Source organism: Osmerus eperlanus, chromosome 8 (genome assembly GCF_963692335.1).
Source record: "Osmerus eperlanus chromosome 8, fOsmEpe2.1, whole genome shotgun sequence".
Classification (NCBI taxonomy): Eukaryota; Metazoa; Chordata; class Actinopteri; order Osmeriformes; family Osmeridae; genus Osmerus; species Osmerus eperlanus.
In genome coordinates this window covers 18,504,886-18,528,496 of record NC_085025.1, presented here as the reverse complement: position 1 = coordinate 18,528,496, position 23,611 = coordinate 18,504,886, and the positions used below count along the sequence as shown (strand labels likewise).

The following is a 23,611-nucleotide window of genomic DNA, read 5'->3' as shown; positions in this document are numbered from 1 at the left end:
AGAAGTGCCTATCTTGCATCACATCAGACCCATACGTCCTAGGTTGGGGCAAAGCTCCGAATGTTTACAACGTCTGGCTCCGTGCCTGATTAACACTCAGATCGTTAAGCAGTCTCAAAAATGGTATCAATATAAAAAATAATACAATCCCTTTCTGTAATCATGATACCCCCCATAAAAGTTCACTGCACCCACAGTCAAAGCAGGCTGCATCCGGCCCTGTTTGGTATACAAAAAAAAGGGCCGGTCTTGGGCCTGAAACTCCCGGACTGAAAAGTGGGCCCACTCCGGCCCTGCTTGGGTGTAGAAAAGTTGAGCTCTTTATTACCTTCAGCAAGCAATATACAACAACATTCAGAGCACTGTGTTCTTTTCAACTGCCAAACGGAAAAAACTTTTTTTGAACAATTTGACCTGTGTTCTTTCTTTTTAATTTCGTCCGCGCCATTCACTCGTTGAAAACCAACCAATCAGCGCGCAGCTCATCTATATATTCATGAGCATACCATAAAAGGGGGAAACCTAGCGTTTTCCCCAGGACAATTACACAGGAAGCACCAGAGGGCATAGAACAGCACCCGGGCCATTTTCAGCCCAACAAATGTTACATACCCTATTCGGAGACCTTAAGGAACAATGTGAAATACCCAAAAAACCCAGTCAATGACCCCTTTAAATTCACACGTTTTCTTTCTGGCTAAATAGGCTAAAGCAAGATGATTGGCATAAATTGTATATAGCCTATACAATATACTCCTATTGTCGATCAAGTAAAACATTTGTTATGCATGCACTTTTTCTCTACCTTTCGGTCACTGTGTCGCCGTATCACATCTCAAAACATAGCATGGGTTCCTAAGTGCGCAGAGGTATGCAAGATCTCATGCCACGTGTTTTTTCATGAATCTGAAACTCTGTAGAAACACCCGCACACATGTTTCTGCGCACACTTTAATGCATACACTCCCTCGTACATTTGGCCCCAGGTCCCAGTGTGGATCTTATGTGTGCAAACACAATTTGCATTTGATTAATCAAGTTGGCAGCCAATCTACAACAACTAGAAGGATAGATAATAGACAGTTAACATGATGTCATAACAGAAGCAAACTTTATCCCTATTTCTCAACTCCATTCAGTAGGCTATATTTCTAGAGCAATTCCAATAGTCTATCAGCCTATAATAGCTATAACTCCTAATCACCAAGTGAATCGGCAGATTTGGTCTTTAGTCAAGTATCCTTAAATATAGTTTTTCAAGTTTTGTCAACTTTCAAGCATGCCTTTTGTGTGTTCAGCTTACATTTTTGTTAAACGTTCGTCTTAGCCTACATCCACGGACTAAGTAGAATGAAAAGGCTAATCTCAGGCATTGCATTGTGCACAGGATGAATAATTCATTGTTTTCCCTGGTAAACCGTGAATACATCTTTCAGGCTGTTTGGAAGGTGCGGTATCCCATTCCCCATGTCATGATTGATCGCGTAGTGAATCAATGGATTTGGTCACTCAAATTCCCTTCAACGTATTCATTTGAGTCACATGACGTAAGTATAGCTTTGCGCTGCCATCTTACCGACCGACTCGGTCTCAGTCATGCCTGCAATATGTCGTACATAAACACACCTCAGGGCTCGACACATCTTGTCCGGGACAAGTGGATTTTTTTGGTTGGAAGAAAAATGTACTTCAGCCCCACTGGACAAGTTATACCTCAAACATAATAAAAATGTTAATGTTTAATTGTATTTAAAATAATTTACTAATAAAAAGAACAATAAAAAATACTTGTAGGCCTAAAGGTGCATGCGATCATCCTCACATTCTGTTCCTGTCAATCATACACGCGGTGTCCACCAATTATACTGCATGAGGTAGGGCCGAGCCAACTCGTACACACTCAGTTAGACGAGTAGTCGAAACTCAGAGGACAGCCATAACAAATCAATGCATTTTTAAAGACGTTGTGGTTAAGGTATAGTATGATTTCATTTAATAATTTAATGCAAATTGTTTACACATCTATCATAGTCAAATTCATAGTTAAAACATTTATTTTTTAAAGAGCCGTTCGGGAGCCAAAAGAGCCGGCTCTTTTCAGTTATCTGAGCCAAACGAGCCGGCTCACGAAAAAGAGCCGGTATGTCCATCACTACAGCATATTGATAAGCATCTGTACACTGGAAAGCCTTCAAGCTATCCCCATTGTATGGGGAGAGGTTATGCACATGATAAATGTTTATAGCTCTGTCATGGAAAGCCAATTGGGGCAAGCCTGGGGCAGATAATAAGGGACAACAGAAAACTGGGGGTAACAATTAAGGATCGGAGCCTAAAATTTAAATGTTCTCGAGATATCTCTGTCTCTCTCTCATTTAAATGGGCAGTGTGGGCGGCCATACTGGGCATTAGGATGAAATTAAGACAATAACATTAGTCATTTTAGTAAGTCAACATTTGTGATTTGAATACAAATCCAATACTTCAATACAAGTACACTGACTTTCTGTTGTCTTTGGTGAGACAAGTTTAGTCAAAAGATAAATAAGATAATAAGAATATACGCGTATTTGAATGTTCGTAAACCTGGAATGATCTAGTAGAGAAATCCCCCTTGAAAGATTCTAGACCTTTTCACGCCTTCAGACAGGGTTTGATTGTTTTTGTGTTAATCCTTAGAGTGCTGGTAATTTCACCGCAGTGAAGAGAAAAATATATGTATCTTCGCATTCAATCCAATTCCAGGACCCTGCTTTCTTGACTTTTTTTTAGATATGTGTTTCATCACCCAGTCTGTTCAAAATCACACCTGAAAAAGCTGGTTTAAAGCTATTTTCCTCCTGTTTCTGTTCAATTGCTGCTGGCTGCACAATCAAGCATTTTTTCCTTTCTTTTAACCCTTGTGTTATCTTCGGGTCATTCTGACCCATCATTCATTGTGACCCACCGTCGTATTGCGACAACTTTACCGCATACCAAAACAAAGTGAATCATTTTCTTTTAACCGTTGGGCTGTCTCAGACATTGCGATGGTTAAAAGAAAATTATTTTTATTTGTTTTTGTATTGGGTAAAATTGGGTAAACACAACGATGGTTCGTTATGAACCTTTGGGTCATGTGACCCGAAGGCAGCACAAGGGTTAAGGCTGTGATTCGCTTTTCTATCAGCAGATGTAGCAAGGACTCCCTTGCACAAATTTGACACAGTCAATGAAAAGAGGCTCTTGTCGGCATTCCGTATTGTCCGCTAGAAGCCGAAAATATTTTTTTACAGTTTTTATTTTCTTGCATATTACAAAAATTATTAAGTAATTATTATTAAGTGTTGAAGAAGCCACTGCAGCTGTTTTTGCCCTAGGCTACTTATGCTAGTGTGGTGGTACTAACTGTAATGTTTCGTATGTAGGCTGTGTTTGTCTGTACAAAGTACGGACCATCCCCCCTCCTAATCAGGTAGTGAATCGGCAGATTTGGTCTCGAGTCAAGTATGCTTAAATATAATGTTTCACGTCAGATTTCAATGTATGACATATCATTTGAAAGCTTACAATTTGCACTTTCACAATCTGTAAAAAGTTGTGAAATATAAATATATAATATTATGTATAACCTAAATTAGATTTATATGTATAGCAAAATATGTATACTTTTATCACCCAAATAAAAGTACCCCCCGGAATAAAAGTACCCCCGGAAAATTGCCAAATCAGCATGCAAACTGTGTCCATATGCTATCAAAATGTGTTCATACCAGTGTAAGTGCGCATCTTTTACTGTCACTTGCAATCAGGAATAGAAATGGACAGGAAATATACCATTGCTAGGAAAAAACTTCAACACTTGTAGTTTGGAAATACATAATCATTGTTAGAAAATTTCAAAAAAGAGGCTGTCTGGTTACAAATATATGGTAGTACTTTTCCTCAAAAACTTACAGTCAACATGACTGCAACATAACATGAAAACCACTGGAAATACATAGTTATTACAAAGTAAAAAAAAGAGGCTGTCTAGTTACAAACATACAGTTAGGTCCATACATATTTGGACATTGACACAATTTTCATCATTTTGGCTCTGTATACCACCACAATGGATTTGAAATGAAACAATCAAGATGTGCTTTAAGTGCAGACTTTCAGCTTTAATTTCAGGGTATTTACATCCAAATCAGGTGAACGGTGTAGGAATTACAACACATTTTATATGTGCCCCCCCCTTTTTAAGGGACCAAAAATAATTGGACAAACTAACATAATCATAAATCTAATTGTCACTTTTAATACTTGGTTGCAAATCCTTTGCAGTCAATGACAGCCTGAAGTCTGGAACCCATAGACATCACCAGACGCTGGGTTTCGTCCCTGGTGATGCTCTGCCAGGCCTCTACTGCAACTGTCTTCAGTTCCTGCTTGTTCTTGGGGAATTTTCCCTTCAGTTTTGTCTTTAGCAAGTGAAATGCATGCTCAATTGGATTTAGGTCAGGTGATTGACTTGGCCATTGCAGAACATTCCACTTCTTTGCCTTAAAAAACTCTTTGGTTGCTTTCGCAGTATGCTTCGGGTCATTGTCCATCTGCATTGTGAAGCGCCGTCCTATGAGTTCTGAAGCATTTGGCTGAATCTGAGCAGATAATATTGCCAGAAACACTTCAGAATTCATCCTACTGCTTTTGTCAGCAGTCACATCATCGATAAATACAAGGGAACCAGTTCCATTGGCAGCCATACATGCCCACGCCATAACACTACCTCCACCATGCTTCACTGATGAGGTGGTATGCTTTGGATCATGAGCAGTTCCTTCCCTTCTCCATACTCTTCTCTTCCCATCATTCTGGTACAAGTTGATCTCGGTCTCATCTGTCCATAGGATGTTGTTCCAGAACTGTACAGGGTCTTTTAGATGTTTTTTGGCAAACTCTAATCTGGTCTTCCTGTTTTTGAGACTCACCAATGGTTTACATCTTGTGGTGAACCCTCTGTATTTACTCTGGTGAAGTCTTCTCTTAATTTTTGACTTTGACACAGACACGCCTACCTCCTGGAGAGTGTTCTTGATCTGGCCAACTGTTGTGAAGGGGTTTTTCTTCACCAGGGAAAGAATTCTTCTGTCATCCACCACAGTTGTTTTCCGTGGTCTTCCGGGTCTTTTGGTGTTGCTGAGCTCACCAGTGCGTTCTTTCTTTTTAAGAATGTACCAAACAGTTGATTTGGCCACACCTAATGTTTTTGCTATCTCTCTGATAGGTTTGTTTTGATTTTTCAGCCTAACGATGGCTTGCTTCACTGATGGTGACAGCTCTTTGGACTTCATATTGAGAGTTGACAGCAACAGATTCCAAACACAAATACCATACTTGAAATGAACTCTAGACCTTTTATCTGCTCCTTGTCAATGAAATAACGAACTCCCATGAGGGAATAACATACACCTGGCCATGGAACAGCTGAGCAGCCAATTGTCCAATTACTTTTGGTCCCTTAACCCTCGTGCTGCCTTCGGGTCACATGACCCAAAGGTTCATAACGAACCATCGTTGTGTTTACCCAATTTTACCCAATACAAAAACAAATAAAAATAATTTTCTTTTAACCTTCGCAATGTGGGGGGTCTGAGACAGCCCAACGGTTAAAAGAAAATGCTTCACTTTGTTTTTGTATGCGGTAAAGTTGTCGCAATACGACGGTGGGTCACAATGACTGATGGGTCAGAACGACCCGAAGATAACACAAGGGTTAAAAAGGGGGGGGGGCACATATAAAATGTATTGTAATTCCTACACCGTTCACCTGATTTGGATGTAAATACCCTGAAATTAAAGCTGAAAGTCTGCACTTAAAGCACATCTTGATTGTTTCATTTCAAATCCATTGTGGTGGTATACAGAGCCAAAATGATGAAAATTGTGTCAATGTCCAAATATTTATGGACCTAACTGTACATGTACTAGTACTATCACTTTTCCTAAAACAGCTTACAGTCAACATGACAACCACTACCAAATAAAGCATTGCTAGGAAAATACTTCAATGCCTGTAGCTTGGAAATACATAGTTACAAATCTGTCAAATAACAAACATGCCATGACTACTCAAATCAAATTTATTTGTATAGCCCTTTTTACACGCAAGCATGTCACAGAGGGTTTCACATATGCCCATAGAACTGCCCCTCAACCAACCTAAACCCTCAAGGAAGACAAGGAAAAACTCCCAAAAAACTCTCAACAGGAGAAAAAAAAAATGGAAGAAACCTTGGGAGGAGCAATTCAGAGAGGGATCCCCTCCTCCAGAGACGGTTGGTGGGAGAGAGGAGCAGAACACAGGCTAAACATAGTCATACAGTGTCGATGGGTTTTTAAAACACCAAAATCCATTATTCAACTTTATAGATGTAGGACAGGACCGGGAGACTCGCGACCAGGTCCAGCGTTGGCTGACCGACGACCAGGCAGGTGCTGACAACTCAAACCCCCCACACCACAAGGGATGTGTGTGGGGGGGGGACAGAGAGAGGAGAGCAGGGATTAGAGAATGCCAGGAGCAGCTAACAGTTACAGTCATAATAGAATGAGATCCCCACCGGTCAAGTGTGGACTGGTGCAGCAATTTAACAGAGCAAAAAAGGGGAATTTGATGCAACCCCACACACCAAGACAGCGACAGCCCCCCTCATTTGGAACATGAAATCTGTTCCAGGGGAAGAGAACTCTAAAATAAGTTATACTTAAAGAATAAGGATGGAAACAACCCGTCCCCCGTTGCCTCCAACTAGTAACATACTTACCTTTAACAGTCGTAGAATTGACTAAACAATAACGTTTTTAACCTAATTTCAAACGTCGAAACAGTATCAGACTCCCTAATTGAGACGGGTAGTTTATTCCAGAGAAGAGGCGCTCTATATGAGAACGCCCTACCTCCAGCTGTTTTTTTCTTAATTTTGGGAACCACCAGATAGCCGGCATCTTGAGATCTAAGTGTCCTTGCGGGGCAATAGGGTGCAAGGAGACCGGAGAGGTACAGTGGTGCCAATCCATGCAGAGATTTGTAGGTTAGTAGTAGAACTTTGAAGTCAGCTCTGGCTTGGATAGGGAGCCAGTGTAGAGAGACAAGAGTAGATGTTATGTGATCAAACTTTCTTGTTCTGGTCAATAGTCTAGCAGCAGCATTTTGCACCCGCTGTACATTTTTTAGGTGGGTAATTGGGAGGCCAGAGAACAACACATTGCAATAGTCCAATCGGGACGTAACAAATGCATGTATTAGTTTTTCAGCATCATCCTTTGAGAGAAATTTTCGCATTTTGGCAATATTACGTAGATGGAAAAATGCAGTTCTAGTAATTTGCTTAATATGGTACTCAAACGAAAGGTCTGGGTCCATTGTGACTCCTAAATTTTTTACTAGCTGGCTTTGAGAGACTTTGACGCCGTCTAGGTCTAAGGTCAGATTGGAAAAATTATTTCTATATTTTTTAGGACCGAAAATTTGAACCTCGGTTTTATCCGAATTTAGAAGTAGGAAATTTGCAGTCATCCAAGCTCTCAACCTAGAAACACATTTTTCCATAGCATGTGGAAATTCTCCAGACTTTATAGACATATATAGCTGAGTATCATCTGCATAACAGTGAAAATTTACCCCAGAGCTTCTAATTAGGTTTCCTAAAGGCAGCATATAGAGAGAAAATAACAGAGGGCCTAGAACTGAACCCTGTGGTACTCCGTATTTTACAGTGGAGCTCCTGGATGAGCAGCCATCATAGTGGACATATTGTGATCTATCGGATAGATACGATCTAAACCACTGAAGTGATGTACCAGAAATCCCAACATAGTTCTCCATACGTTCCAAGAGAATCTCATGATCCACCGTGTCAAAAGCTGCACTTAGGTCTAGAAGAACCAGGACAGAGAAAGAACCCGCGTCAGAGGCTAACAGTAGATCATTGACTACCTTGACTAATGCAGTTTCAGTGCTGTGGTGGAGACGAAATCCAGACTGGAGAGGTTCATAAAGCTGATTTGAGGAGAGGTGCTCAGTGAGCTGTTGTGCCACAGCCTTCTCTAAAATTTTGGAGATAAATGGCAAATTTGAAATTGGCCTGTAGTTGCTAAGACAACCTGGATCCAGGTTTGGTTTTTTAAGAAGGGGCTTAATAATAGCTTGTTTGAAATCGTTGGGGACTTGGCCAATTACAATAGATTCATTAATAATACTAAGCATGGGTGGTCCAATAATAGGGAGAAGTTCCCTACAGAGTTTGGCAGGGAGAGGATCGAGAAGGCAGCTAGTGGGTTTCGAGGAGTCTATCAGCTCGATGAACGCTTCCATAGAAATAGGGTTAAAGTGAGTGAGAGCCTCAACATGCAGCATGCTTGGTATAGGGGAAAGTTCAGTGTTGATGGCCACTACTCCAGGACTAGTCTGTAGTTTGTCCCTTATTGCATACATTTTTTGGTCAAAGAAATCTAAGAAATCATTGGGAGAGAAATCTGAACTAACACAGAGTGTACTTTTCTTAGTGAGATTTGCAACAGTGTCAAATAGGAACTTAGTGTTGTGTTTGTTCTTACTAATCAACCTAGAGAAATAATATGATCTGGACCTAATGAGGACTTGCTTGTACTCCATTAGGCTGTCCTTCCAGGCCAGGCGGAAAACCTCCAATTTAGTGGTACGCCACTTATGTTCTAGTTTTCTAGTGAACCTCTTGAGAGTGCGGGTTTCCTCTGAATACCATGGAGCCAGTTTCTTGTCCTTTCTTTTCCTTGGTTTGAGAGGGGCAACAGAGTCTAGGGATAGCTGAAGAACCAAATTCAGATCCCTCGTTTTAGTATTTAATGATTTATTTGGGACGTCAAGGACTTCTAGTGCAGCGGGTAGAATATTAGCCAGTTCCAGAGCTGTGTTTGGGGTTATGCAGCGGCTAGTAGAAATATTCTTAGTGCCTCCAAGGCTCTGGCAGAGGTCCATTTTGAAGGTGACCAGACAATGGTCTGATAATATAGGATTGTGGGGGTGGACAATGACGTCACTAATCTTGATTCCCCGCGTGAGAACTAAATCTAATGTATGCGAGTGAAGATGGGTAGGTTTGGAAACCACCTGAGTGAGACCTGTGGAATACATTAGAGCAGTAAAGGCCTTACTTAAAGGACTACTGGTATACCTCAACAAACTTATAGTAGACACGACTGCCGTGCATATTGTGATATTGTGATATACTGTGATATTTCTAATGACATCATCTCGCAGCACCTCTTATTTGACGATGAGAGGCTCGTTGTCTATAGGTTGTGACTGTCATGCTAGTGTGCTGAATTGGAACCGTTATGTGAGTGTACAGTAGCTAGAGCTAACATCAGAGCCATAATGAGGCTCTGGCTAACATTTACTAGCTTGCACTGACAACCTTCAGTTGGTAGCTAACGTTGTTAGCTAATGTAAGCTACTTGCCAGTAGCTAGCTAGCTAAGGTAGCTAACGTTTTCACATCAAAGAGTTCAAATTTATCTTCCCTTCCGAAAAAAATCCATGGAATTTTCTAAAATTATGTCTCGATTTTCCCCCAGAAAATAAACGTACCGTCCAAAATAAGAACGTACCGGGTGGTTTCGGGCAGTTTCCTCTTCCTCTTTTTCACCTAAGAAACCCTCACAGCGTCCTGTTTGTTTCTTTCTCTTTTCCCTTGGTTTGTGTTGATTCGTAGGGCTATGGGCCAGACCCGTGTGCAACCGGTTGCTTCGTTTTTTCTTATTCTCCTTCTTGTGTTTCTCTGCGTTCGCCCACAGCTTGTCAAAGATGGGACAATACCGTCCCAGTAATACAGGTACCGTTAATTTTGTGGAGAACCCCATATGCATAGTGATTCGTCCCACAGGGGTGATCATTCTTACTTTACCTCTTGGGTAGACTTGAGTGTCCCCATGTATACATGAGACAGCCACCTCCCCCTCTACCGCTGCCTGTCGTGAGTCATAGTCTTTTGGATAAGGGAAACCATTCTGCCTGAATCCAAGAACGCGTATGTTTCCATTCCCCCAATCTTCACCGGTGTTTTCTGGGCTGGTGCCAATTCTGTATGCCAGCATGTCCCTTGAACCTGCGGGGTTCTGGCCTTTGGGGGAGGGGGACTCGGCATGCGGGCCTCTGTTGGCATCGGCTCATCTATCATAGGGCAGTTCCGAGGCATATGTCCAAATGCCTGACACCGAAAACACTGTAAGGGCCATGGGGTAGGTGCAGTTCCTGTTCTCTCTCTTTCTGCTGTAAGCCTTCCTTCTTGTTTGTCTCTTCTGACTGGTGGTCCTGTCGCTGGCCTCTCTCGCCTCCCTGCCTTCACCAGAGCTTCGGTGGCACCACATGAGTCAATAACCTTTACAAGGGCGTCCATGGACTGTGGGTCGCTCTGACTCACCGTTCTGAGCAAACTCGTTGGTAGCTCCCTCAAACATTTGTCGATTGCAATCGTCTCTAACGCTGCGGCTACTGATTGGGCCAGCCCCAACCAGCCTTTAACCAGCTGTGTCAACTGGTAGAGTTGCCCTCGCGGAGACTCACCCTCTGTATAGGTCCACGCGTGGAACCTTTGTGCCCGTGCCCGGGGTGTTAGGTTATACCGGGCTAAAATCTCAGTTTTCAGGCGGTGATAGTGAACATCGGCGTCCTCACTTAAGTCATAATAGGCTGCCTGCGCTGGTCCCGTTAGTAAAGGCGTGATCAGCCCTACCCATTCGTCGCCTGGCCAGCCCTCCCTTCTAGCGGTCCTCTCGAACGCTATGAGGTACGCTTTGATGTCATCCTCCCTGGACAGTCTGGGGATGAGGTTGTTTATGCTTGGGGGGGTTCCTCCGCGGTTCTGGCTTTTCTTTCTCCATATCCTGTTGGATTGCCGCCAATAACAGCGTCTGTTTGACGGCGCACGCTGCCAGCTGGTTCAGGATTGCCTCGTCCATGTTGGTCGGCCGTTCTTCGTCCTTATCTGTGGAATTTAGTCAACCTGCCCGCATTCTCTACCAATGTGAGCGTTTGTATTATTCATATATGTTATACAGCTCCACTGTGACAGTGTAATAAGAAAGAAACAACCAGAGACGAGGCTCGAAATAAAGAAAATGCTGTATTTTATGTGCGTCCTTCCTTCAACACATCATAACTTTGGAGAGACATCCCCCCTACTCCGTCCTTCTTCCCCCCTCTTGTAGCCTCAGCCAGCACCTTCAGGGTACAAACACAGTCGTTAGCATGATTTGCCCCACCTGGTCACTCTGGCGACGCCTGTACTCCTCCTCACCCCCCGTAGAGGGCGTAGCAGGCCTATGTCCTCTTACACGCCCTTGTTTTGTCCATGTTTGCGATTGGACATACGGTGCAAACACCGCCCCTTTATGTGAACGCGCACGTCTCTAGATTGGAAAGATCTGGGTTGAGTTAGAGAGTTGATAACCACCGTCGTGATACCGCTTATCGTGATTGCGATTGTTAGGCTTTGTGTAGCCGGGTAACTGAAAGTAATCCAGAGCATGTTGATCTTGATTCGTAGTACAGGCCCCTGGTATGCAAAGAATCCGAACAAAAATTGACTGGTTACATTCCCAAAGGTCCAAACTATCTAACAAGTCGAGTAGTTCAACATTATATCCAACTTTATATCCAAACATAGCCACAAAGTTGTTGCTTCATTCTTCCTTCGCCATTTCAATTTCCGTACTCTCTCACGCACTATCGCTCATACAAAGAGCTGTGATTCAAATATTTACAATCGGAGAGTAAATATTTGCCATCCATGCCCGGATGACAGCCCTCTACAGCCCTTGTGATGGAACAGCTCAGTGACAGAGACTTTCCCAAAGAAAAGCTACGCTAGGACAGCCACCATGCTATTTCATTGGACATACCGGTCATCATCACAAACAGAAAATGGCATGGTAAAATGCATGGTTACAAACCTGAAACTAGTGTTAGAAGTCACAGAACTATCCATATTCTTCCAACAGATTTATCTACCCCTGTTTTATCTGTTAATACCCCACAGATGAAACTGGCCCTTCTAAATGTTAGATCACTAAATAACAAAACATTTCTAGTTAATGATCTGGTCAAAGAAAACAACTTAGACTGCATCTGTCTAACAGAAACCTGGCTAAACAATGACACGGCAACAGCAACTTTGATAGAAGCGTGTCCGCCTGATTACAGCTTTCACCAAGTTTCAAGGACATCAAAAAAAGGTGGAGGAGTCGCAGCTATTTTCTCCTCTAAACTGTTGTTCAAAATCACTGAGCTAGGTGAATTCACATCATATGAATATCTTGCTATAGAGCTCAAAACCGAATCAATACTTTTTGTTATTATATATCGGCCACCCAAGCACTCGCCAATATTCATACAAGAATTCTCTGAACTATTATCACTATGTGTCACTAGATATGACAAAGTAGTTTTAAACAGAGACTTAAATATCCAAGTAAATAAAAAAGCAGACCCAAGAACTATTGAGCTCTTAAATCTCCTTGACAGTTTCAATCTAACTCAACACATAACAGACCCAACACACTGGCACGGAAACACACTAGATCTAGTGATAACAACTGGACTAAATATCAATAATATTTCAATAACTGATCTACCCCTCTCAGACCATCATTATATACTTTTTAATGTGGAAATTATCCTAACAAAACCAAAAAAGAATTCTTAGTCCATAGAAGATATTTAGACGATACAGCTATGATGACATTTTCTGAACAATTTGCTCTATATGAGCCGACTAACCATGATTGCTCTCTGAATGAAATGGTAGAGAACCTCAATGATGCACTATTATCTGTGTTAGACTCTGTTGCACCACTGAAAACCAAAAAGAAGTGCACAAGCAGAACCTCCCCATGGCTGAGAAATAAAAATGTTAGTGAAACAAAAAGAAAATGCCGTGCAGCAGAGAGAAAATGGAGGAAAACAAAGATCACTATCCACTACAATATCTACAAAGATACACTAACCACCTATAACAAAACCATCCGTCTAGCAAGGAGAGAATATTTCTCCAACATTATTACAGAAAATGCCAGAAATTCCAGAGTTCTTTTCTCCACCATTGACCAGCTGCTAAACACTGTCCCTGCCCCACCTCCATCCTCAGCAGTTAAATGTGAAGAGCTTGCTTTGTTCTTCAAGAACAAAATAACTTTGATCAGAGCGAGTATTATTAATAGTGGGGTCGAAACTGACATCAGTAGATTCTGCAACATAACCATGAGCACATTTACCTGTATCACACTTAGTGAACTTTCCAAAATTGCCAGCGAATCTAACTCCACAACCTCAGATATTGATCCTATACCCACAACATTCTTTAAGCGAGTGTTTGATAGTGTCTCAGGTCCGGTGCTAGAGATTATAAACACATCCCTTTGAACTGGCGTCTTCCCAGATGCCTTCAAAACAGCTGTTGTAAAGCCCCTATTAAAGAAACCCAAATTGGATAACAGTCTACTTGCAAATTACAGACCAATATCAAACCTTCCATTTATTAGTAAAGTACTGGAAAAGATAGTTTTAGTCCAATTAAATTCTTTTCTTGAAGAAAATAACATCCTGGAAGTCTCGCAGTCAGGTTTCAGGAAATATCACATTACTGAAACTGCTCTCACCAAAATAATTAGCGACCTCAGACTAAACTCTGATGCAAATAAAGTCTCTATCCTTATCCTGTTAGATCTCAGTGCAGCATTTGATACAATTGATCACGACATCCTAATCAATAGACTGGAAAAGCTTATTGGGTTCACGGATAGTGTATTGAACTGGCTGAAATCATATATCACAGGAAGGAAGTTTTATGTTAGTTTAGGTGACCATATGTCCAAGAAACATGAGAACTGCTACGGGGTTGCTCAAGGAAGCTGCTTAGGTCCATTACTTTTTTCTCTTTATGTTACCACTCTGCGACATAATCAGAGAACATAACATAGATTTCCATAGCTATGCGGATGACACACAACTATATATATCCACTGAACCCAACGATGCAACGGCCATCAATTCCATTACCAACTGCCTGTTGGCAATAAACAAATGGATGAATGATAACTTTCTTAAATTAAATGAAGACAAAACCGAAGTCCTACTATGTGGCCCCAAATCCAAAAGAGAGATGCTTATTAAGAATCTTGGAGGCTTAACCCCCTGTCTTAAACCAGAGGTGACAAGTTTTTCAACTCTAACATTAATAAAGTGACCAAAACAGCTTTCTTTCACCTGAGGAATATAGCAAAGGTACGACGATTCATAAACCAAAATGATGCAGAGAAGTTAATTCATGCTTTTATATCCAGCCGGCTGGACAACTGTAACGCACTTTTCACTGGTCTTCCCAAGAAAACCACTGAAAGACTACAGCTCATTCAAAATTCTGCAGCTAGATTATTAACCAAAACTAAAAGGAGAGAACACATTAGTCCTGTCCTAGCTACTTTACACTGGCTCCCTGTTACCTTCAGAATTGACTTTAAGGTCCTTTTCCTCACATACAAAGCTCTACACGGACAAGGACCTAGCTACATTGCTAACTCCTTTATAAACTACACACCAGCTAGAACACTGCGATCATCAAATGCAGGCCTATTAGAGGTCACCAGAAGCAGTCATAAGAAGATTGGTGATTCGGCCTTTGTCAATTACGCCCCAAAACTATGGAACAAATTACCCATAAATATTAGGGAAGCAAACACTCTAGACATTTTTAAAAGACAGCTTAAAACCTACCTTTTTACCGAAGCATTTAAGTAATTTGATCTCAAAAGGGTTTTCCTACTTTTTAAAGTTGTTTTCTCTCTTGAACAGAGATCTTATTGGGATTTTTATTTTTGTTTGAATTGTTTATCACTTGTATTATTGTTTTTATTGATTTTATGTAAAGCACCTTGAGCTACAATTCTTGTATGAAATGTGCTATATAAATAAAGTCTTACTTACTTACTTACAGCCAACTAGGTCTGTGCCCCCCCCCCCCACCCCCCCACACACACACACACACACTCGTTCTAAACACATTTCTCAAACTGGCTTTGACTGGCTTTTTGAAATGAGCTTGTTAGCCTTGCAGCTAATGAGATGCTGAAAATGCTAATACCCAACATGCTAGGTATCTGTGGAGCCTTCAAAATAAAAGTCCCGGGCGTAATATAGATATACACAAGCTGTGTTTCTTGTGCATTTCTTGGGAATCAGATAAAGCACTCCAATGTGTTCATGCTTCAGTTTTTGTGTTTCAGCAATACTAATGGGGGATTTAGCTATTATATATGATAGTTCTAAGTACCACCTTTCATTAGAGATAACAATTATAAAAAATAATTCATTTTTATCCTATGTATTTGACCTTGGTTACAAAGGGTCGTTTTGGAGTCTCCAAAAGGCCCTTTGATGTACTCTTATAAAAAGGCCAAAAAGCATGCTTTGATGTACTCTTATAAAAACATGTGTCAAATATGAATATATTGTGGTATTATGTTTGACTTTTGACTTGAATTGGGTAAGGCTTCAAGCTGTGGTCCAATTCTGTCTTCCAGCTATTACCTACCATCTCTAGGCCTCTTCAGGCCTCTGTTTTCAAAACAAAATCTAGGCGGAGATAGAAACTTTCAGTTTCCTTGTGTTCAAGCTTATATTACTCAACATCAGTAGGACTTACAGGGGTCCTGACAACAGGGGAAATAACTTCTGAGTGTCACTTTTCAAAAGAGACCATTTACATGCATGTACTCTAAATGGTTCAATAACAGCTTTCAATTTACTTTGGGTATGCTGTTTAGGCATTTTCAGGCAAATGTAACAGTATTTTTTAACTATTTACAGATTTCAATGTATGACACATAATTTGAAAGCTTACAATCTGCACTTTCACAATCCGTAAAAACTGAGAAATGACAACAGCCCCTTTTCACCAGAGTGTGTCACAAATGGGATTAGAGTGAAAATCACTTTACAGGACAGGAGATCTCCAGGAACAGGATTGGACAGCCTTATTTTACACAGTGTACATTGGTATATGGCAAGTTTTCCATTGACAATACAGCAAAGCACACCAATTTCATGACAACCTATCAAAATTATTTGTTTCAGGAGAAGACTCTGAACAAGCAGCTCCTCAAAGCTAATGCTAGTGAGTATAGAGTATGTTGATGTGGTGTTTATCTTGAATCGATGCCATGGATCTCATTGTATAGTACGTTTATCGCCTTAATATGTGTATGTCTTCCTCATGTCTTTCTGGAAACATCTCCTGTCCTTCCCCAGGTTCCACAGCGGAGCTTCGGTATCACCTCCCATACGGAACCCCCAGAGTTCTCATGGAGAACGCAGACTACTGTCTCCTGCACCAGACTGACTACATCAATAGCTACAGCAAAGACCTTCGCATGCCCCTCTGGGTGGCATATACCATTCAGCCACTGGTGGGTCCTGTGTACGGGGAACCTTTCATGTTTAAATATAGGCTTGTTCAACTTAAGACTAGTCGCCTGTGTTTCTGCCGTGGTTAGGGCTTGGTTGAGACATCAAAGAGAGTGTTCATTATGTGAAAGGGATGGTTGGTGTTCTCTGGACCCTTCCTTGCTCGTGCTGGCTTTCACTGCTCTTGTCGCACTCATTATGAGGTGAATGTAAATAATATATTTTGGAATGTTTTTTTGTCAGTGTCATTGTGTTGTACTTGCATGTCCTTTTTTTTTATATCTCTCACAGCTTTTTACATTTCAAATGTGATTAGAAAAAATTTGACCTTAGGGTTACGGAAGTAGAGTACAGAGTCAACAGAACCTGCTGTGATGACCCAGGCTCTCTTTCTTTCTGGCCCTGTCAGTCTCACAGTACTTCTCTCTGTCTGTCAGGACCATGTCCAGGCTCTGAGCCCAGAGCGGCTGGCGTGCGTGCGTGCCGACGTACGTGTCCCAGCGACAGCGAGTCAGACGTGCACGCGCTACAGCGATGACCCAGACCTGTCCTTCGGCCTGCTCCACCCTCCCAGTGAGTGTGTTGGAGGCCTTCCTCCCCCCACCACCCGTCAGGCTGAAATTAGAACGATGAGCTAAAACCACATGAAAACACCTACACACACACAGATGTCCCAATGGTGAATCACCCCAGCTTCATCTTCTACACTGAATGGTTATGACCTGAGACTGTATATATACTTGATGTGTTCTTTCCTTTCCAGGAGTATTCATTATTTCAAACTAAACACATAAAATAATTTTGACAACTTAAAATAATCTTTATTAGTTGTGAATGATGTCGCAGCATCCATCTTTACTCCTTGGTTTCAATCCGCAGATCTGAGCAGTAATGGTTCAGAAGCAGATTCCCTCATCACCAGCAACATGGCACCTATGTTCCCTGCTTTCCAAAGTAAGTTGTGTTGTGAACAATGTACAATATGTGCCAGCAGCAAAGCTAGATCGCTTAAATGTAGTGGATAAGATATTTATTAGAGTTTGTAGATTTGGGGCTAACCCTAACCCATTTAGGTCATGGACCAGACATGATTTCATGCCATGCCTTCTGTACAGGCTGTTCCTACACAGATGTTTAGTCTTAAATATGGTTTTGTCTAATGAGTCGTACTTTTTTACAAACTGCACAGTACAGCACACTCCAACCTAACTTGATTCCCAGAACAGACCGTTTTCATCTAGCGGGGGGAGGAGGGTTGCAGACATCCTAGATGTTACTACAGATGGTCTCCACATTAATGTTGCTCTTTACGTTATGACAAAACTTTACTGTACTAGCTGTCGATTTGGCAGACAGACCATGTCTGTTACTTTATACATAGGAACATAAGGGTCGGCTCCAAGTGGAATGCTGTGTCCCCTCAAACAATAATTTGGTTAAAGTATAAATAAGAATTGGCTATAAATTAAATATCAAGATGGCTACACTTTCCTGCAGAATATGCAGGTCTGCTCTTATTTTGACTCTCATACATGCTTTGAAAAATGCGTGCCCCCCTTGTGAAAAAAAAGCCCCCCATTTAATTTGTTCTGGAGCCGAGTCTGATCTCTACAGAGAGACAGTATAGTTGGACAGTGAAACTCAGTGATCAATGTAATGGTCTCCTTCAACCTTGTTAGTCTTCAGCAAAGGTCAGTTTAATAGTTTAACAAAGGCACTTTATATGTGTCACAGGTGTCATTGTGTCGCTTGTCAGTATCACTTACTTCCTCACTTGTCCACTCCAGAGTTCAAACTAGGGTTCTTTAACTCAGCCACGCAACAACCACTTTTCACAAACATAGCCTAAGTCAGCTACGCCACCTACAAGCTAAACATTTGATGGTGCGGCTTTAACCTGTAGGAGTTTAACCAAGTGTATTCAACTTGGTTAAGAATGCCACAGCACTGTAGAGGGTGTACAGGGATAATTATTTCCATTATAGACTAAACAGTTTGACAATTTAATAGTACATTATGGTTTTATTTGTTAAGTGTAGTGCAACAAAGCCAAAAACTTGTGGTTTTGGGTTTGAGCCAACCAAGGCTGAAGTTCTCACTTGCATTTAGCTCGATGAGAAATTAAGTCATTGAATGCTACCACTGGTTAGAATGATATACTCTATATGAATACATGTACCTCTGGTGGTTGAGACAATAATGAAGGTTTGTCAAGCACTGAAATGTTTTTGTCAGTACTTGTGTTAATTGTTGTGGCCTAAAAGATGGATTGATTCATCCTTAATGTGCCCTGACTCATCTTCAGTGGTTCAGTGTAGAGACAGTGCCCTCTGGTGGTAGGGTAGATATTCAGGCCATCTCATGTTGGTTTATTGAATATTACTTTATTATAATTGTATCTCATCCTTGCAGATGTATGGACCTACTTTCATGATGTCATTGTGCCAAAATACTCACAGCAACTGAATGGAGTCAATGTGATGAGTGGGCCTGTCTTTGACAATGACTATGATGGAAACTTTGATGATTTTTCAACAAACTCTGTGTAAGTGTGTTGCGTCTGATTAATAACATCCCATGAGTCATGTATAGCATTTTTCAGTAAATAGGTACAATGTTCCCGTGACCCCAGTCTACCTGGCAGTAATCCCACTCATCCATCCCTGTACAGGAACATGCCCACTCACTACTTTGTGATCTTGACCAGCTGTGGGAACTCATCGTTCCCCCCTGTGGACTGTGAGGGTCCCCTTCAGGCCCGGTCCTTCCTCCTCCCCCACAGGGCCGACCACACAGAGACCTGTGCTGTGAGTAAACCCCCGTCTCAGGTCTGTCTGAATGGCTGTCTGTCTGGTTGGCTGACTGTTTTCCCACCTGGTTACCTAGTCTGGCTGCCTAGCTACCCACTCTATCCTTTTGTGGGTCTGCAGTCCACTCTGTGGAAAATCGACTCAAATACAGATCTCTCGTTTAACGGAACAAATAAGATCTTCTCTCTAGATTTCTATAAAGTAGACAAATTTGAACCAGCCTATAAGTAAAGACAGCTTCTTAATGCATGCCAAAGTTATAAGGCAGCACTGTAGAAAATGTAATGAGCTCCTATATTACCCTGCTCTTCTTCCGTCTTTTCTCCTGTAGAATGGATCAGACTTCCAGTGGGTCCAAGACTGGGCTCAGTTCCATGCTGCGCGAGTCCGAGACGTAGAACTCCTGACTGGACTGAGCTTTTACCACGACAGGATATCAGTAGCCGAGACGCTACAATTCAAAACTGTTTTACAAACTGTATAGGATCAGAGACACAAAGAAAGCTATTACGTCAAAAATAAGTAATTCTATGATTTTGTGCATAGTAGACCCACAGGGTTTTATTTATACTACAGCACACAAGTTTTGTTAACGTTTTTTTTATTATTGCCAGGGCATTTCAGGAAACCTTAGACATTCTGGAAATGTCTGTTTCTGCCATACTTTGTTATGTCTGCCAATGTTTTTGACTCAGATTTCGAAAGTTGGCAGTGACAACAAATACAGGCAGCAGTAAGGGGAGTCTAAATGACCTTTTGCTCTGTAAGAGCATAAAACAGGGAAACCTCATCCTAAAGACATCATTATCAAGAGACAGTTTTACAGCAGACTTTACAACCCTATTTTCAGCAGACTTTCTTGAATGGGCAGGTTGATCTCAGCCTACGTCCTATGAGGAGGTGCGCTGGTGACATACCACAGTCAAGTAGTGTTGTGCGGTATACCAGCAAGCTCTGGTAAAAGTCTGTCCCATCATCCTTAGCTTTGTACAGCAGTCTCTTCACCGTCTGAACAGATTTTTCCACTAACCCATTAGACTGTGGGTAGTGAGGAGTCGATGTTGTGTGCACAAAATTCCATTAATCTGCAAAGCGTCTAAAGCTTGAAATGGAAAACTGTGGTCGTAAACACTTCACTTGGCACGCCATGTCTGGAAAACACTGCCTTCATGGCTGTTATCACAGCCTCTGCTGTCGTGGAGCTCAGTCTACACCTCTGGATACAGCGAATAGTAATCAGTCACTACAACATAGTCTTTCCCAGCACAAACAAAAAGATCTGCGCCCACCTTCATGTATGGCCTGTCGGGCACTGGGTGCGGCAGTAGCGACTCGGCAGGATTGCTTGCTTGATATTTCAGGCATGTTGAGCAGGTCGTCACCTCATTTTCCACATGTTCAAATTCCTTGGGTCCATGCAAACTCTTGGTTCTCTGTTATTTTTATTCACAATGACAAGCGAACTCCTCCAGTCAGTCAACTCGTAAATTTTTTCAATCACATTAAGTCCTTCCATTCTGTCTAACTCCTCTTTCAGTGGCTTTTGAAGAGCAAATGGCACTTTCTGACATGGATTGATTACTGGCGGCACCTTCTTGTCCACTCTGATTGTGTGCTCACCAGGTAGGCATCGTAGGTCCTTGAACAGGTCACTGTACTCTCTCATGAGTTCATCATAATACATTTCTTGGTCACTGTCTACTACCAGCACTCTCTTAACCCTTGTGTTATCTTCGGGTCATTCTGACCCATCAGTCATTGTGACCCACCGTTGTATTGCGACAACTTTACCGCATACAAAAACAAAGTGAAGCATTTTCTTTTAACCGTTGGGCTGTCTCAGACCCCCCACATTGCGAAGGTTAAAAGAAGATTATTTCGGGTTCCTCCGGTAGGAGGGAACCTATTGTTTTTGTTAGTATTCCTATTATTATTAGGGTTCCTCCGGTAGGAGGAAACCTATTGTTTTTGTTAGTATTCTTATTATTATTAGGGATCCTCCGGTAAGAGGCTCTTCAAAAGCCACTGAAAGAGGAGTTAGACAGAATGGAAGGACTTAATGTGATTGAAAAAATTGATGAGCTGACTGACTGGGTGAGTTTGCTTGTCATAGTGAATAAAAAGAACAGAGAACCAAGAGTTTGCATGGACCCAAGGAATTTGAACATGTGGCAAATGAGGTGACGACCTGCTCAACATGCCTGAAATATCAAGCAAGCAATCCTTCCTCCGGTAGGAGGAACCCTATTGTTTTTGTTAGTATTTAGGGTTTCTCCGGTAAGAGGGAACCCATTGTTTTTGTTAGTATTCTTATTATTATATTTCTCCGCTAAATGGCCCAATAGCTCAAAAAGTCCTTGACCCGATTTTTTCAAATTTGGCCCAATGATACAACAGGTCACTCACTACTCCCAGACCGCTAATGGCCCATGTACGCCCATAGGTGGCGCTATAAGCCACGCCCAAAGTCTATGTGATTTCCCCAGCGCCCCATTATTCCAAAATGCCTGAAAATTGTTATACATGCCTTATTTCTCATGGGGAACAAAAAAGCCTCAAGAACCCATAAGGTCCGCCATGATAGATTTTTCTGTACTGTCCAAATTTGGTACAACCTTCAAAACCCTTCTCCTCATGAACCATAGTACCAATCGACTTGAAATTGTTACAGATTTGTAGAATACATGTCTTTCTATAGGGTGAAATTGAATAAGGAATGCAATACAAAATGGCTGAAAGAAGTGTATTTATGTAAATGTCCACATTGCCACAATATCTTTGTGTTAATAAATCAAATATAATTTTGACTGATGGTTTTTCAAACCTTTGTGCCTTCAAGATGACATAATTCTGAAGTACCATACGCAATTTCACCTTGATATGTCAATATATGATTGAATTCAATTGAATTGCTCCACAGCGCGCATGCTCCAATTCCTTGACACTAGGGTCGTGCTTTGCGTTGTGTCGCACAGCATTTTCACCCCTTGTCCCGCACGTCCCATATTGAAAATGCTGTGCGATACAGCGCAAAGCGGGACAGGTGGTCACCCTACTTGACACGCGCGAGCTTGGCGAGACGCACACACATCCTTTCTGGAAATTGTTTGCTGACCAAGCCCCCACCCTCTGTTTTTAGCTCCTGTTTCATTTCGCTTCCAATCGCAGCTCGCCGTTACGAATATAAATAATTTTTCGGCGGCCATTGTTGTTTTCAACTGGAATCGCCTGATAGTGTTGGAGGCAGCCACGTTCGGTCCCCAAGTCCTATTTTTACACATTTTAAGCTAGAATTAATGATTGGGTTTGTGAAAGTACACTACTCTTGAATTATGGTGAAGGTTTTAGACCTTTTAGACCTTTAGATCGTGAGTCTGAAGTGACGGAAAACCGAACTCGAAAAGTAGCTACTGTAGCTCTAGCTTTTTTCCTCTGTGTTTTTCATTAGTGAGTCATTTTGCATCTCGGCGAATTGTTCATAAAAAAGGTCGAGGAGGGCAGCCTTTAGGAGAAAAAGCAATTCCCCACAGACCTGTCGGCTCAGAATTTTGATTTGGGGCGTGAAAGTCTTTGTAATAAGCCTATGCGCCAGGGAGACCGCATAGGCTTAGGCGGCAGCCATGTTTTGGTCGCGTCATGTTCATAAGTTCACCATTTTACAGTTAGGTCTACACCAGAGCCATAGAAAAAGAGAGTTGCGACACGCTTTGATCTCGCCGACACGTGATCACGTGGTTCATGTAGCTCGCTGTAGTTCCAAAAAACCCACTGCTGTCAACCGGTTTGAATGGTTTTCAATGAGGCTGGCCAACGGAAGTCGCTTTCTCAGGCAAATTATGAATGAAACAGGCTCAGTTAAAGAAATCTGAGATTCTGTCTATCTTCAGCAGACTCGTATCTACAAAAGGTAGTCCTCCCTGAAGTGTTTGGTGTAGAATGGAGTGAAATACAACATTGTGAACACTCACTGCCAGTGAAACACAGGAAAAAAGCTAGAGCTTTTTTGTCACGTGGTTCCGGTAGCTCGCTGTAGTTAAACAAAACCCCCACTGCTGTCAACCTGTTTAAATGGTTTTCGGCGGGACAGACAGCAGCACCATCTCGATTCACGGACATTTTTGGTATATTAACACATAATGTCAATTGGGTACTGGTGTGTTGTATCATGTATGTCTGATACTTTATTAACATGTATGTATTACATGAACTTATAATACATAACGCAATATTGTGAAGCAGAGCTAGAAATGGCTATGCTAGTTACCATACTGTACCAACTGTACTGTACCATACTGTACATACCAAACAGTAGCCTTATGAGGACTAACTATATTGTT

At 41.7% G+C, this 23,611-nt stretch overlaps 1 protein-coding gene across 1 annotated transcript in view; it reads left to right on the top strand.

Moving 5' to 3' along the window:
• enpp1 (ectonucleotide pyrophosphatase/phosphodiesterase 1) overlaps positions 1–22,079 on the top strand; it is a 49,447-nt gene extending 27,368 nt beyond the window's left edge. Inside the window, exons 19-25 of the mRNA XM_062468318.1 lie at positions 16,135–16,174; positions 16,309–16,466; positions 16,902–17,037; positions 17,344–17,418; positions 18,877–19,009; positions 19,136–19,271; positions 19,606–22,079. Of these exons, the coding sequence (XP_062324302.1) occupies positions 16,135–16,174; positions 16,309–16,466; positions 16,902–17,037; positions 17,344–17,418; positions 18,877–19,009; positions 19,136–19,271; positions 19,606–19,758 (831 nt within the window). The 3' untranslated portion in view covers positions 19,759–22,079. The remainder of the gene's footprint in view (positions 1–16,134; positions 16,175–16,308; positions 16,467–16,901; positions 17,038–17,343; positions 17,419–18,876; positions 19,010–19,135; positions 19,272–19,605) is intronic.
• Positions 22,080–23,611: the final 1,532 nt, after the last annotated feature.